The 16809-nt window shown below is 42.5% G+C and overlaps 1 protein-coding gene across 1 annotated transcript in view; it reads right to left on the reverse strand.

Annotated features, from left to right (window-relative positions):
- The window catches only part of ABCA13 (ATP binding cassette subfamily A member 13), a 492269-nt gene that overhangs the window by 365163 nt on the left and 110297 nt on the right, over positions 1-16809 (reverse strand). Inside the window, exons 20-23 of the mRNA XM_054496702.2 lie at positions 11813-11931; positions 4371-4534; positions 2922-3001; positions 1805-1926 (exon numbers count right to left, since the gene is read on the reverse strand). Coding sequence (XP_054352677.1) covers positions 1805-1926; positions 2922-3001; positions 4371-4534; positions 11813-11931 — 485 coding nt within the window. The remainder of the gene's footprint in view (positions 1-1804; positions 1927-2921; positions 3002-4370; positions 4535-11812; positions 11932-16809) is intronic.

A 16809-nucleotide genomic window follows, 5' to 3' on the forward strand; every position in this document is an offset into this window, starting at 1 on the left:
TTTTGCCAGGGCTTTAGCACCACTGAAGAGTATTCCCTGCAGGCCACCAACAGCCTGGACTAAGAATCTGATGTGATTATTTGCAAACTGACTAAAGCTATGGTAGAGAAGCCCAGGAAGAAAGATAAGAAAAGGATACTAGAAATAATATGATGCTGCTGAAAACCTGACAATCTAGAAAAAACAAGTATCCAAAGTGTCACCTCCTAACCTAACGTGAATTCCTTGCCTAGGATCTGTAGACACATGTGCATTTATGGATATACTTAACCATCAAAGCAAATAATCGCATTACTTATTTGAAACACAAGAATGCAACTTTTTAAATACTACTCCCAATTACTTAACTGTCCAGCTGTTTAGGTGATCATAATGATTCATACTGACAAAGAGGTAGAGAAAGATACACAGAATGCAAAAAAAGCACTGCGGAACCATGTACACAAGACAATACCACATTACCACAGGAGCCTTCTCTGTGCACAGCCCTCCCATAATAGAACAGCAGTGACACCCAGTGGCCACTTGTTTCATCAGGCAGTGGTCATCAAAAACAGTTGAGCCCAAACCCAAAAAGTATCATAAAACTGAATGTGAAAGGGACCCCAGAAGTTAGCTAATCTGACCCTAGTCTTAAAACATTCCCAGGTAGCTGCTCCAATTACTCCAGCCACTGCTTCTTTCCCCTGTTACTTGTTTCAATAACTAAAGATTTTAAACCAAAAATCTTCATTGTTTCTCTATAAGGCATCATGCGAGGTAGGGAAGAGACAATTTCAGCACTGCCCCCTGCTTTCCTTGGCTCTTGCATGTTTAATAAGCTGAATTTGACATTTTTCCTTGAAGATAAATACTAAGTGCCTTATTATAAGTAACTTGGTGACACTGTCATTTGAATTTTGGTTTCCCAGCTTCTAATCTCTTTTTAATTTAGATTAATTGTTCATTAGTCTACCCGTCAAGCTTGCAATAAGCCCCAATTAACCAGAATTGACATGAAATTAAACGTGTGTTGGGGCCCAGTTGATGGTCAATTGCAATGTTCACTTATGAGTCAGCTCCACGGTTACTACTTCTGGAAGGTTCTCTGTACAGGAAGGTAAAACCCCAAGTAGAAGTGCTGAAAGCTGTCTCAGAAAATCTCCTGCTAAGGATCCAGGTGATATCTGCTGTGGAAAACATGAGATGTCCCCATTCCCCTTTTCTACAGTTAAACCATACCCCATGTGGCCCGTATGTGTTACTCATCCCTTGGTTTGTTGCAATAGCTCTTTGATTGTTTTATCACATTTTTCGGCTTGGAGATGACACAGCCTGCCATTACTCATTTGCTTTCACAGCAACTCACTACAGTAGCACACAGTCAGACTGTGCCCAGTCACTCTTCATTCAGAGGAAATCATAGTTGATTCTTAGGTATTTTTAGCTGTTTTTGGTTTTGGGTATTTTAAGAATTTTGCACCACCTGCTGAATCAAGCCGAGACCCTTCCCAGGTGTCATGCATCAGGGCTGGAAATCAACAGAATAAATAATCACCAACTTTGTTCTAACTCCAAATGAAGAAAATATTATGGAATTAAAAACCCTAAGATTTTGGCATGGGACAATGACACCCTTTGGTTCCTTGCTTGTTCTCTTGTTTCCTTTCTGCCTCCAATTACATCATTCTTGCAGCAACCCACTCCACTAGCCAAAGAAGTGGAAAGGAAGAAGGAAGAAAGGACAACACAGTGCTAGTAACTTCAGGCTAAGGCTCCTTCCATGAGCAAAACCAAAACAGACAGACAATAAGCAGCACCACACCTTGGAGTGGGAAATATTTGCTTCTAGCATGCTATGGATAGTCTCATTCGAGATGTGGATGGAAGAGCGAAGCTCCTCAGTCAACTTGGTGATATTCTTCATCAAATCTTTTACTTTTACATCTGCAACGTAAGGAAAATAAGAAAATATTATAATAAAGGTTTAGATCATTATTTACTGCAAAAACAAAATTTGATATTACAACCTGGCTAGGATAGTTTCTTTCATGCCATTCAACCCATAAATCACTAAAGTCATATCTTCCTCCCCTAGGAGTAACTTAAATAATTTATATGACAATAAACCAAAATGCCAGCTTCTGTGGTATTTTCTGGTTACTGGTCTACTCTCTCTAAGCCTGTGTCTTTTAAGAACATTTACTTTAGAAAGAGCTTCCGGCCAGGTGTGGTGGCTCACTCCTGTAATCCCAGCACTTTGGGAGGCCAAAGTGGGCAGATCACAAGGTCAGGAATTCGAGACCAGCCTGACCAATATGGTGAAACCCCGTCTCTACTAAAAACACAAAAAAATAGCCAGGCGTGGTGTCACGTGCCTGTAATCTCAGCTACTCAGGAGGCTGAGGCAAGAGAATCGCTTGAACCCAGGAGGTGGAGGTTGCAGTGAGCCAAGATCGTACCACTGCACTCCAGCCTGGGTGACAGAGCGAGACTTAAAAAAAAGAAAAGGAAGAGCTTCTTCTTAGGGAGCAGTGACCAAATGCTATGGGAAACTCACTTGTATACATGCATCTACTCATCTCACTTTTTTAACAAGAGAGGGATCATTTAAGTATTTGCCAGAATTCTTCAGACATGGCATGTTGATGCTACAAGAAGCTACAAGAAGCAATTGATGCCATTTGCTTGTCCGAGGAGGCAAGGCCAGAGCAAAATCCAGACCACAGAAGCTTCTCTTTGTTCCTCTGCTCCAATATGGTACCCTAGGATTTCAGGACTTTCTTTATAAACGCCAAATACATCAGACCAGCCAAGTTCTAAATGATTATGTATCACATATAGCATAAACTTTCTGTTGTATGTTTTATTTTAATAATATATTTGCATGAGAAACTAAATTTAATTTTTAATCAAGCAAACTTGGAAAACCACATACTTACCCTCAGTTACTGTGAAATTGCTGAGAAAAGTCATGATGGGATTCCCTGATGACCAAGTTTTCTCAAGGCTTTTGGCCAACCTAAAATGGCAGAAAATTAAAGCTAAATTAGGCAAGATAAAACATCAGAAACAGTGTTGGAATGAATAATACTGCCTCAGCTCCCAAGAGATGGACTGGATAACAAGATCACATTTCCATAAAGTTCCTGCAACAATTAGACCCACATGTCTCCTGACACCATCTGTATGTGAATATCCATTAATACTACCCACACTCCAGTATTTCTTCCTCAGAGCTCCTGCCAAGCGAGATGAACCAGGGGAATGACGATGCATAATAAACGGCTTTTCACAACCGTGAAAAGAATAGATAGGATAGACCATGGAACGTACAAGAAATTAGGACAGCCAGGGTCAGATGAACATCATTCTTTCAGTGAAAAAGTCATTTGCAGAATTTAAAGTTCCTTATTTCCCCTTCTGGTGCTTTACACTTTCAGAACACTAAGCAAAATTGATCAAACATGAAGGTAATTTGAAAAATATTTGCGACCGGGTGCGGTGGCTCAGCCTGTAATCCCAGCACTTTGGGAGGCCAAAGCGGGTGGATCATGAGGTCAGGAGATCGAGACCATCCTGGCTAACACAGTGAAACCCCGTCTCTACTAAAAATACAAAAACAAAATTAGCCGGGCGTGGTGGCGGGCGCCTGTAGTCCCAGCTACTCAGGAGGCTGAGGAGGGAGAATGGCGTGAACCCGGGAGGTGGAGCTTGCAGTGAGCCAACATCGCGCCACTGCACTCCAGCCTGGTCGACAGAGCGAGAATCCGTCTCAAAAAAAAAAAAGAAAAGAAAAGAAAAATATTTGCTGTTCATACAGAAATTTATTCATTTATTTATTTAATTTATGGGACAGGCCCTTTATCTGTCAGCCAGGCTGCAGTGCAGTAGCACAACCACTGCTCACTGCAGCCTTGAACTGCTGGGGTCAAGCAACCCTCCTGCCTCAGCCTCCTGTGTGGTTGGGACCATAAATGCACAGCACCAAATCCTGCTAATTTTTTTGTTGTTGTTGCTTTTATTTTTTAGAGACAGGGTCTTGCTATGTTGCCCAGGTTGTTCTCAAATTCCTAGCCTCAAGCGATTCTCCCACATCAGCCTCCCATTAGAGGGGATTACAGGCATTTGCCACCAAGCGTTGTGGATTACATTCTTATATCTAATATCTTTATCGCCAATAAAGTTAGCCTTCTGATTAATGCTGCTGTTACATTTTACCACTCAAAAATTGTCATGGAAAACTTTGATGTTTGGAAAATACATATTAATATGTACATTAAGAGTATATTATACAGACTACTGTCTGAAATTCACATTTTAAAAAGTCCTAGACATCCTCTCTATGAATGGAAGTACTGGGGCGGGCATGAAAGAATAACAGAGTATACATGTGCAAGTGCTGCTGCACCGTCTCCAGCCTCAGCTGGCATGTGCAGTCCTGGTCAGTGGCATTTTCCAAGCTGCTCTTGAAGCTCTCCAAGGTGCTAGAAAGATTCTTGCTAAGACTTTCACAATTTAGCTGATTCGGCGAGGACCATATCTTTTCAATTTCCTAGAAAACATAGCAATGATATAGGTTAGAAACACACATACTTATTTGTAAGATTTTAATTTATTCTCGTTAGTCTCAGGAAACACAGAGAACAATCATGTCAGTTGCTTCTGTGCATTGAAGAGTAGTAGAAAGAGCCCTTGGCTGCGGAAATACAGAAGCCCAGATTTTACTCCCAGCTCTGCTGTTAGCCAGCCAGGCAAGACAGCATGTTCTTGAACACACAGCAGAGAACATGCAATTCTCCACCGAATCGCCTGGCTCTTAACTTCCTGAAGCTCTGTTCCTAGGAACACACACAATTCAATAGCAGAAGAACAAATAGCTCAATTTAAAAGATGGTCAAAGAACCTGAACAGACATTTATCCAAAGAAGACATAAAAATGGCAAACAGGTAAAAAAAAAAAAAGGTGCTCAACTTCACTAATCATCAGGAAAATGCAAATCAACCACAATGTGCTATTACCTCATACCTGTTAGGATGGCTGTTATCAAAAAGACAAGAAATAACGAGTGTGGGTGAGGGTGTGCAGGAAAGGGAAACCTTGTGCCCTGTTGGTGGAAATGCAAATTGGTACAGCCATTATGGAAAACAGTATGAAGATTCCTCAAAATATTAAAAATGGAACTACCATATGATCCAGAAATCCCACTTCTGGGTATAAAGCCAAAGGAAATGAAATTATGTCCCAAAGAGATATTTACATTATTCACAAAAGCCAAGATATAGAATCAGCCAAAATGTTTCTAAAGAGATGAATGAATAGAGAAAATGTGACATTATATACAATAAAATATTATTCAGCCATAAAAAGAAGGAAATTATGCCATTGGCAGCAACATGGATGAACACAGAAGATGTGCTAAGTGATGTAAGTCAGCCACAAAAAGAAAACTACTACATGATCTCATTTACATGTAGAGTCAAACTTTTTCAAAGTCAAACCCATAGAAACAAAGCACAGAGTGGTGGTTACCAGGGATGAACGTGGGAGGAATGAAGATGTTGGTCAAAGGGCATAAAGTTGCAGTTATGTAGAATGAACACATCTAGAGAATTAATATACAGCATAAGAATTATAGTTGCTAATATTGTATTACATACTGGAAATCTGCTAAGAAAGTAGATTTTAGGTGCTCTTAACACACATGCATGACACACAAAGATAACTCTGAGATGACAGATATGCTCATTTGTTTGTAGTAATCATTTCACTTTGTATGTTTATCAAAACATCATGTTGTACACTTCAAATATATACTATTAAAAAATAAATATGAAAATAAAAAAATTTAAAGAAAATTGAGGCTTTTCAAAATTCACAGCCACAAACACAATGATTAGAAAGAAATCATATGTGGCTATTCATATGTGAGGTGGATAAAACCTGGATTTGCCCTGCTCTGAAGGTCAGCAGTGCAGCCTGGGAGGCTCCTGTTCTGTCCACTGCAGGTGGAGCGGCTCCTAAGACTCTGGGGAACATCTGGAAAGACTCCAGAAGTAGGTTCCCACTCTCCGCATCTTCAGCCCCCACCTCTAAGATTTCATGGCCATCTTATCAGTATCTTCCTAGAAACAATCAGTTTTTTAAAAGACCAATCATTTTGCCAAAAAAAGAAAAAACCTTTTAGAATAATACCTATTAATTGACAAAATGCAAAACACCATATGTGGAATTAAATGACAAATATAGGTAATTTAATATTTAAAATAACCTGAAAAACACCACAAACATATAACATCTATGTCTATAAACATACACATGAATCTATACACTTTCCCTAGTCACAGCTATTCTACCATAAATACTTTATTTTACATCATCAGAATTTATTTGCTTCATCACATTTTATTTATATCAACATATTCTTACTGATATTGGAAGCATAGTTCCAGGTTGCACCAATTATGGGAAGGTATCATACATAGGTCAACACTTAGATAATATTTCTGTCGAAATAAAACTGAATATTTTTTTCAAAACCACTGTCAATTTCTCTTGCAAAGGAAAATCATGAATCATTCAAGTGACCAGAGGAAGCTCACAAATATATGTTCCAAGGAAATGTGAAGACTGCTGAAAAGTCAAGGTTGGGAGCTGAGCTCTGGAGGCCGCCCCGAGATGGAGCCCCCCAGCAGAGCTGAGGTAGATTTAGTTGGGGGGGGTGGCTGAAGACTTCTCAGGAAATGATGAACATTAATCCATGATCAGAGCACTCATGCCACTGTCCCCACCACCTCAACCAAACCCCAAAATCTCACTGTGGGGGGAACTAAACCAGCCAATAGATTATTACAAAGCATGCAACTTCTTGACTCTAATTCATCTATTATTGTCATTCATTTTATAAATTTCTTTTTTTCCCAAGTGAGTTGGGAGTGGAACTTGAACAGAAATCCTACAGGACTATTCATTCATTCATTCAAAAAATACTTATGGAGCACCTGCCAAGTGCCAGGCCCAGGCTAGGTGCTGGACTGAGAGTTGTGAACACAGGAGACAAAACTCCTACCTCCATGAGGTTCACACCCCAGTGCAGGAACACTACCAGCAGACAGCTGTAGGGGCAAACTGGTCAGCATGCCACAGGTGACCTGGAGGAAAATAAGGCAGGGGTGGGGGCAGTGCTGGAGGTGCAAGAGGAAGGTGTACAACCCTCCTTAGCATCATTAGGGAAGCACACTGCAGGTGTGGGAGCAGCAGGTGCAAAGGCCCTGAGGTAGGTGCAAAGGAGCCAGCGAGGTGGAGAAGAGAGTGCCGGGGAGGGCAGAAGGAAGGATGTGCCACCCAGACAGCAGGACCTAGCAGTGGCCTCCTTTAGAAATCGGATACTTATTCCAAATAAGACTGGAAGACGCTGGACACTCTCAGCAAAGGAGTAATACCATCTGATGATGTTTTGGAAGGATCACTCTGGCTACCGCATTAGGGATCGAGGCAAGGGGAGGAGGAAGGGAGAGCTGGCTCGTATCTGAAAGGTGCTGGTGGAGGTGGTGGAACATGGCCAGATCATGGAAACATTTGGAAGGCAGAAGGGAGAGTTTTCTAACTGAAAAAAATAAGGAGAAGAAGAAAGACTAAACAAGCATGCCAAGGTTGTTGTCCCTGACATCTGAGGGAAAGAACACCAGGGGTGGGAAAAATTACATGGAAAGATGAAGAGGTTTTTTTTTCAGATGAGTAGAGTTGAGGGGCCTGTTTGACGTCTGAGTGGGAATGCAGCTGAACACATGAGCATGAAGGTCAGGGGAGGTGTTGACTGGAGAAGGAAATTTTGAAGTTTTCAGGAAGTAATTGGGATTTTTAGGTTGCAAATGAATCTGGATAAGATTCCCCAGCATGTGAGCACAGACTGAGAACAGAAAGGGTCTGGAGACAGCCTGGGTCCTTCTGCCACATAGAGGAGCCAGACGTGGAATTGGAGACAGTCAGTCAAGGATGCAAGAGGAGCCCAGGGAAAGTGCCGGGAGCTGAGTGATGTGGGGATGGACGTGGCTGAGTCTGTGTCAATGCCGGGCTCAGATGCGGGAGGTGAGGAGTGAGATTCTGCATGTGGGAGGCTGACGGGCTGGGCAGGTGGAGTGGTGTCTGCTGTCTATGTTAGCCGCACCAGGCCGATCTGGTTCAACTTTTACGTGACAAAGTTGTGAGTTGTTTTTCAGTTGCCATGGACCCTCAGGTCACATAACCCAAGCATGCCTTGATGAACCAGTGTGCAACCACAGGGGGAGCTGGAGTGCTCGGACTGAGGAGCGGGGATTGAATTAAGAAGTGGACACTGCATGGCAGGATCCAGGATCCAATTGGATTGAGCTCTGGCATCACCCATGGCAGGATCCAGTCAATCAGATCCTCATTACACGATGTTTATAAAATCTAACCCGTCCCCAGCTCAGAGGCACTACTTTGGGAACCATCCCTGGTGTTCTCCTTACTTAAATCTCATTGTTAAATCCTCCTTGGTTGTGGTCATTGGGTTGATACCCACCAAGCAACTGAACCCCTGCATTGTGTGAGTAACACCTGAAGGGGTCTAACAGGGAGTGCTCAGCTCAAGCCCGTCTCCATTTTCTATCGTGTGACAGGGCTCAAGGGTACAGACTTCTTTCCTTTCTTCACTTAGGTTTCCGCTGACTGCTCTACCAGAGGAGACACAGCCTCCTCCAGCCTTCACCCACCCACTGCCCCTAATGTGCACAGACCCCATTTATTGTCTGATGTCTGAATGTCACCACAGCAAAGCAGAAAGAAAAAGGATGGCAGCAAACTCAGGAAGAGCATCTGCAAGGCAGGGAGATGTCTAGGTCCAGCCTCAAGACTCCAAGCTACGTGCACATTTCTAATAACATGCACAGAAGCCCTTGGACTTTCGCACTCTGCTTTTTTTTCTTTTTTCTTTTCTTTTTTTTTTTTTTCTTGAGCGTGAAGCTCTCTAAACCTTCTCCAATTCTCTCACCCAAGCATTTCACAGGCTCGGTATTCTCCTTGCTCCAAAGAGATCCCTTTTTGTAGCATACCAATGCACAGATACAACCAGGTCAGAACAATAGATATAAGTGAGTATCCGCTTAGGGGCCAACTCACTCCTGAGAACATAGATTGAATTAAACCCATTGCGTCAGGGCTCTGCCATGGAGTATTCCCTTATAGCAAAGAACCTCTAGTTCATAATTTGTAACTGCATGCAAATTAATTTTCATTCAGTGCGTTTATAATATTCCTTCTATGGATGGTATTCTTAAATTTAATAAAATAATAATTTTGACATAGAGGGGATTATAAAGTAGAAAAGTGCACATTCTACCCCAGTAGCAAGGACTACTGGAAGAAAAATTCCAAGTTTCTTCAGCACGGGTGTACCAGGCTCCAGGTAAGCTGAAGCATCTAGGACAAAGGTTGAGATTGAAATTCATCAGGCTATACTTTTGGGATCAGGTAAAACCACCACGTGGAAAAGGCAGCACCTATCGGACTCTCCTTCTCTGGCAAGATCAGGCCTAGAATCAAGAAATACTGGATAAGTGTATACAGGTGGACCCAAAGGTCTAGATCTAGAGAGGCAGTAGGAAGCCCCCACCCAACCTGAAGTTCCAGCCGCATTCTCCAACTCAGCTTATCCCAGGAGATACAGTGGGCACTTGCTGTCATTTTTGAAATTTAATTTCTGCTGCCCATTCATTTCCTTATTGCTACTTTCTACTATTTGGAACGAAGGGTGGAAGAGGGTAAGGAGTTGACAGCCCCAAACTTTTGTCATATTGATTCAATCAGCTGAAACTTTCTCTCTCAATGGGAATTCCATGTTGCTACTGAGAAAACCATATTTAAAATATTTATTTAGATACTGAAAACTAGCAAATGGCATTGTGCTCTTTGCCCATCTCTGTTGGAGACTTCATGTCCTACAGCCTGAAAAAGATTTATATTTCTAAAAGTCTCACATACTTGAAGCCGTTGAACCACAGACCCATCTTAAAAGCTTTGCATCCTGAGATAAGCAACATACTATTTTTGTCATTAAAGACAGGAACTTCTGCTCTTTATCAAAACTAACTCAACTGTTACCAGCCAGACTTGTTGACAATCATATAACAATTTGAACTATAAATACAGTCTTTGAGTCAGTTGCTTTGAAAGCTGGAGTCTCTTGACTATTTTATTATTATAACCTTCACTCACCACTAAAAAATTATCTGTGAGGGGCCGGGTGTGGTGGCTCATGGCTGTAATCCCAGCACTTTGGGAGGCCGAGGTGGGCAGATCACGAGATCAGGAGTTCGAGACCAGCCTGGCCAACATAGTGAAACCCCATCTCTACCAAAAAATACAAAAAATTAGCCAAGCGTGCTGGCAGGCACCTGTAATCCCAGCTACTCAAGAGGCTGAGGCAGGGGAATCACTTGAACCCGGGAGGCAGAGGTTGCAGTGAGCTGAGATTGCACCATTGCACTCCAGCCCAGGTGACAGTGCAAGACTCCATTTCAAAAAAAAAAAAAAAATTGTCTGTGGGGCATTTTTTTTTCCTGTATCCACATTTAATATCTGACAAAGATCTGCACAACCTGGAAATAAGAATTTGATGTTCTAAATAAATCAATGTGAATTTGGGGTTGTAAAGTCAGTCATTGCTAGGGACTGCTCAGGGCTTCCTGCTGACAGGCACCACTCCTCCAAAGGCCACAAGACATTGATTAGGGATAAGCAGTTCTCACTCCCTCCTGACACTTCACCAAGGCATGGCATTCGACACCCTTGCCATGCTGTGGGAGTCTGGCATGGCTATCTCTGATCTCTCTCGGCATCATCTATTTCTCTGCTTTCTGTGATAATCTCATGCTCACAGATATATGGATCACAAAAGCAAGAAACAACATTCAGAACCAGAACTAGAAGAGAGACAGGTCTTCACTGCATTGTTGGAAAGACATCACCATTGTCCAAGCTTGTCAGAGGGATCAGGCCTGCCTAGGGGCCCAGGGGTCTTTAATTCTAGGACAAAGGAGTGGGCCCCAAATAAGAGTCACATTCTCCGACTCAGCTATAGTTGGAGACCCTGCATGGGAGCCTATTGGGCATGTGTCCAATTTAATAAAAAGGAAACTGCTATGCTGGTTCCCATTCAGCCATCAATTTTGGGTACTAGCCAGTGTATTCAATGAGTTAGAGCCAGTGTTGGGCTGGTAAATATTTAAAAACTAACTCTCCAGAAAAAAATTCTGATTTGGAGCACTTGCCAATTTCCATGGTGCAAATGCTCCCACATGGCAGTTCAAGCTGCCACCATAACGTCACTAAACATAGAGATGGGAAGAACTGCACTTAGCATAAGACTACATAGTATTTCCATCATGTGGATACAACAAAAACAAATCATCTCAGGAAGATAGATAACAGTAAAACATACTAAAATAATTAGGAAGTGATGAATCTTGAGTAATTACTGCTTGTGTTTCTAACAGGATTTATTTCATCATAAGTTTATATAATTTATTTATAATGATGATATCTATGTTTAACAACCAGCTTGCAAAATTCCTGAAAATTTAACAATAAGCTCTCACAACTCAGTGCCACTCAACCCCAGCACACCACTGGGAGAAGCCAAGAGGGAGGAAGGGTGAGCAGTCATTCTGCAAGCCCGGCTTGCAACAAGACTGTGTATGACACCGTTGCTGTAGTTATAAGAATGAAGCAGCAAGTTTGAATAACTGGACTGCCTTGCAAGGACCAATAGTCATGAACATGAAATTCTCTGAAATATTAAAGACGACAAACCTGGAAGTGGTCCTGTGCCAAAGTGACCCCTTGTATAGCAGATAAAATGAGATGCCTTATCCCACTTTGCTTGCAACTCAGAGTAGCACACAAAATGTCCTTGGTCCAGGAAGGGTTTTCTGCCAGAGGAAACACACAGAGAAATAATTAATAGACAGTCCTCTCCTGAACTAGCCACTCTCACAAAATCACTTTTTAAAGATTCAAAGTGATACAAATTCCTAAATATTTCTTAAATCATCAAGATGAACATTCAGATGATGAAGGTAAAGCTGTGGCTTTTGAGTTCCAAATGTAATAAAATAAAGATTTTGCTTTTCTGGGCCTAATTGATTTTGTAAATATTAATTTTCTCTACCTCCTCAAACTGGCTTCTTTCCCTGTATCCCCTACAGGTGGGGTACCCATTCACCCCAGTTTGCCCAGGACAGACTTGCTTTTCACCTGTTCTTGCATGGTTATGAACAATGCCCTCTGTCATTCTCAAAAGTGCCCCAGTTTGAAGGATGAATTACACACTGTCTATGTGTGGTCTTCTTCATGCCCCAGGCCTCACAAGTCACTTCTTGGAAGCCAGTCATGACTCTCCTCCCCCTGGTCCTCACAGCCAACCAACCTCCCCATCTGCTCAGCGTGACTTCCCAATGTCTCTCCATCCGTGCGTCTGTCCAGCACCCATAGATCACGCGCAGGAAACTGCTGTGCTCTTAACAGTCCTACTCCCACCTCACCCTTCCAATTTGCCTTATGCTCTGATCCACAAGGCTCTTCCTCAAAGGAGATCCCCCATTACAGGAATCTGTGCAAAGGCTCCATGTTGCATCCAACATCTTTCCACAGCCTCAGGTGCCTCCACCTCTCTGCACTCATGCCCTATGTCCCCCTGTCTCCTCAAGGCCATCAGATACAAGGCACCACTCTCCCTTCCTGAACCTACGTATCTTTTAGATCTCTGCCTCCAGACACCCACCTTTCCCAGGCTGAGCAAAGCACCTCCTCTCCCTGCTGCGCAGATGCCTGTGTGCTCACCTCCCACTGCACAATAAATCTATCTGCACAAGACCTGCCACAAGCAACTTTTCTTATCACTGCCTTCCTGTCATTGTGGCACCTAGCGCAGGGCTTCGTACCTCCTAGACGCTTGGTCATGACAGAAAATAAAATACATTTTTATAATAAATAAAATCTTTTTTTAATTAGAAAAAAAGTTATCCTGACTCTTAAATTATTAATAATAAATTGTTTCTCAAAAATCCTTTAGAAAAACAGTTCTGAGCCAGGCGCGGTGGCTCTTGCCTGTAATCCCAGCACTTTGGGCAGATCACAAGGTCAGGAGATCGAGACCATCCTGGCCAATATGGTAAAACCCCATCTCTACTAAAAATACAAAAATTAGCCGGGCATGGTGGCGGGCACCTGTAATCCCAGCTACTCAGGAGGCTGAGGCAGGAGAATTGCTTGAACCCAGGATGTAGAGGTTGCAATGAGCCGAGACTGCACCACTGCACTCCAGCCTGGGCGACAGAGAGAGACTCTGTCTGAAAAAAAAAGAAAGGAAGGAAGAGAAAAAACAGTTCTGGCATATTACTAAGTGAAAGAAGCCCATCTGAAAAGGCTACATATTGTATGATTTCAACTCAACGACATGCTGGAAAAGACAAAAACTATGGAGACAGTAAAAAGATCCGTGGTTGCTAGGGGCTAGAGGGGTGGGAGAGATGAATGGGCAGAGCACAGAGGATTTTTCAGGCAGTAAAACCCCGTGTGTGATACTGTAACATTGGATGTATGTCATTATACGCTTGTCCATAGAATGACAACACCAAGAGCGAAGCCCAGCATGAACTGTGGACTCGGAATGATGCTGTGTCAGTGTGGGTTCATCAATTGTAACAAACGTGCCACTCTGATAACGAGGGAGGCTATGGTGGGGAAGGGAGCATATGGGAAATCCCTGCACCTTCCATTCAAGGTTTCTGTGAATCTAAAACTACTCTAAAATATAAAATTAATTAATAAAACAGTTTTCAACTACATAAAATGCAGAGTAGACACCATATACCCAAAGTCATGCTTTCCAGAAGCAACCCACCTTGATGCCTTATTTGTTTTTCTTTTCTCATTAATCTCATTTTACTAATTTCAAAGACAGGTATCTTTATTGTAGGAAATGTAAAATGTGTCACTTAAGTAATCTCTTATTAAAATTTGAAATGAAGGTAATAATGTGCTGTCATATATCACAGCACTTATTTTTAAGCATAAACGTATCCTCTGGTCTGGGGAAGACACAATAATGTGTTTGTAAGTTATGTGGTTCAAACCTAAAAGAGCAGAGAATGCACCCTGAAAAAGCTGATGTAATGTATGGCATCAGGCAAGCTATGGGCTGCGTCAGCCCCTTGCTTCCTCAATGTAAAATGAAAATGTGGAGTCGACAGTGACCAAGCCCAGCATTCCTGCAAGGTTAGGTCAGGGATGATATGATCATGGGATACAGTGCTGGGCTCTCAGGCCATCTGGTCTCCATCTGCCTCACATCTAACATGTCTTGAAGCCTGCCCTCAAAGGCACCACCCTCAAGGACACTTGACAACTGTCTTGACGCTAACAAGAGCTGGTTTTGAGCCTTGGCTCCTCCAACTTTCCCGGGTACCCTCTTTCTCCACCTCTCATTGCCTCTTCCAATCCCTGGCTCCAGCCCTTCCTACTTGCTATGGCCCCTCTTCTTGGCTCCAAGGACACATTCAGACCCACTCTGGCTTTCCAGATCTGCCAGCGCTCTCTGGACCCCTTTCCTCTCCTCCCTTCAACCCCATGGACCCTCTCAGATCTCTTCAACCGGAAATGGGCTCTGACTGCTTCACTCTGAAACCCTGGGAAACTCTTTCTCACTCTCTGGGCCTCAATTCGTCAATTAGGGAAACTGGAAAATTAAAGTAGCTGCCCACGGAGGTTCCTTCTGTTGCATGAGCTCTCCTGCATTGCCCTTGGCATCTTTAAAGCACTAGATCAGGAGAAGGAAAGTTGTCACTTTCCTCCTGGAGATACTGAACTCAACTCTGTGATATGACGAAAATATAGTGCATTTTCAATAACAATAATAATAACAGATCTTACTCTTGTTCCGTTTATATGATGGGAGAGGAGGGGCTATTTGCCCACATTGGTCAATTCCACCCCATCCCTTTAACTTTATGAGATCTGTCACTGCCCTCCTATTCTACAGGATGGAGTAGCAATTCAATAAGGACAGTGGGGTGGCAGTTTAAATGTTAGTTATGCTTGAGTTTCCTTGAAATAAAATATAAAAATTAAAAATTAATTATCTGTTACTAATGTAATCTCAAGTATGCTATATTAATTTAGCAGCTGCAATACAGAATGGCAAAATAAATATAAATTCATACATTAATGAATGTTTAACTCATTTAAAAACCATTATATTAGCTGACTGTGAAATGTCAAAATAATTATGTCTTCAAACATGGCTGAATTCAATATGGAAGATAAGCATTCAAGAACAAGGAAGAAGTTTGATTTGAATTTTACCTGAGAACACTTCCACATGCTGAAATCATGTACCGACCATCCTAACTTGTACTTAGATTGTAATGCTTTACTGATTTCTATTTGACAATAGAAAGCAATATTCCTAATCACCAATGTTCATAACATCTAATTGGAAATACAGATTATCTTAAAAGAAAAAAAAAATTCAAAACCCCTACACAGCAGTTGGGGTTTCATTTTTAAATCAAGCTTGTCCCACTTCTCCCTCTGCTTCTTACTCCTTTTCCATGTTTCTTAGACCCAATAACCAATCAATTATTCCGTTCAAACAACCATTTGTATTACAAAAAAAGGGATGAGTGAGCAGATAAGAACTAACCCTGTGATAGACAGTCCCTAAATTACCAGTTTTTACTTATGAACTAGCCCTCTAAGCTGAGAAGTAGTTTTCCCAATGGCATGCAGGGAGATGCATCTTCAACTCGCAGGACAGGGCAACTAGCATGTTCAAGGCATCTCCTAAGGGCAAGCCCCTTGGAGGTGACTCATTTTATTTAATCCTCTCACATAGGTTGAAATAGGTGTTCCCCTATGTTTTCTTCAAGGCTCACAGAGATTCAGAAGCTACCCTGTGTCACTCAGCATGAATCAAGGAACTCAGCCTGTTCAATCTCAAAGTGCCTGCTTCTTCCATTACACCACTTCTCACAACATCACTTGTTTTAACAGTCATGTTTGACTCTGCACTCGAAGACATTTGGGGCAATAAAGCCTTACCAGACATGACGGTGTATAATCCTAAGTGCCCCATCATGACAGTAAGGAGGCAGCCTTACAGACCACAAGTCCCAGCACACTAGCCTGAAGTCCAACAGTGATTGTGTAGATTAACTCAAGCAGTCACAAGTGCCCAACGTAATGCCAGCCCTCATGCATTGACCTATCCAGTCCTTCTACACATACTGATTGAATGCCTATCATGTCTATGTCAGGATGTTTCCTAAACCCTGGGGAGATATAACCGTGAACATGGCAGACACACATCCTCATACACAAGTCTCACCTGAAATGTCCTCACCCAGAGCTGCACCCCCAAGGTCTTCTCCTCTCCTCCACCCCTCACTCTCACCCTCATGGCCATACTTTAGCTTCTTTCTAGTACTTATCAACACAAAGAAAAATGTATCTTCTTTGAGTTTGTTTTGAAAAATGGATTTGACATGCTGGTTCTGCCCAAGGCTCATTTCTCCTCCATACCGCTCCCCAGTAGATGCTGGTCCATACTCCTGGCTCACAGACTCAGTGGCCCACACCCACCAGCTAACCATCCTGGGGCCGGTGACCCTTCCTCTTCTGATAGTGGATGTTGGGAATACATCCACTGTGCCCCTTCCTGGGCAAACCAGACTCCTCTCTACAACATCCTCCCCAGGCCCCCACAGTTTGCTCAGTAGTACAAAATAGGCCCAGAGCATGCCAACAGC

The sequence above is a fragment of the Pongo pygmaeus genome, chromosome 6 (genome assembly GCF_028885625.2).
Source record: "Pongo pygmaeus isolate AG05252 chromosome 6, NHGRI_mPonPyg2-v2.0_pri, whole genome shotgun sequence".
Classification (NCBI taxonomy): domain Eukaryota; kingdom Metazoa; phylum Chordata; class Mammalia; order Primates; family Hominidae; genus Pongo; species Pongo pygmaeus.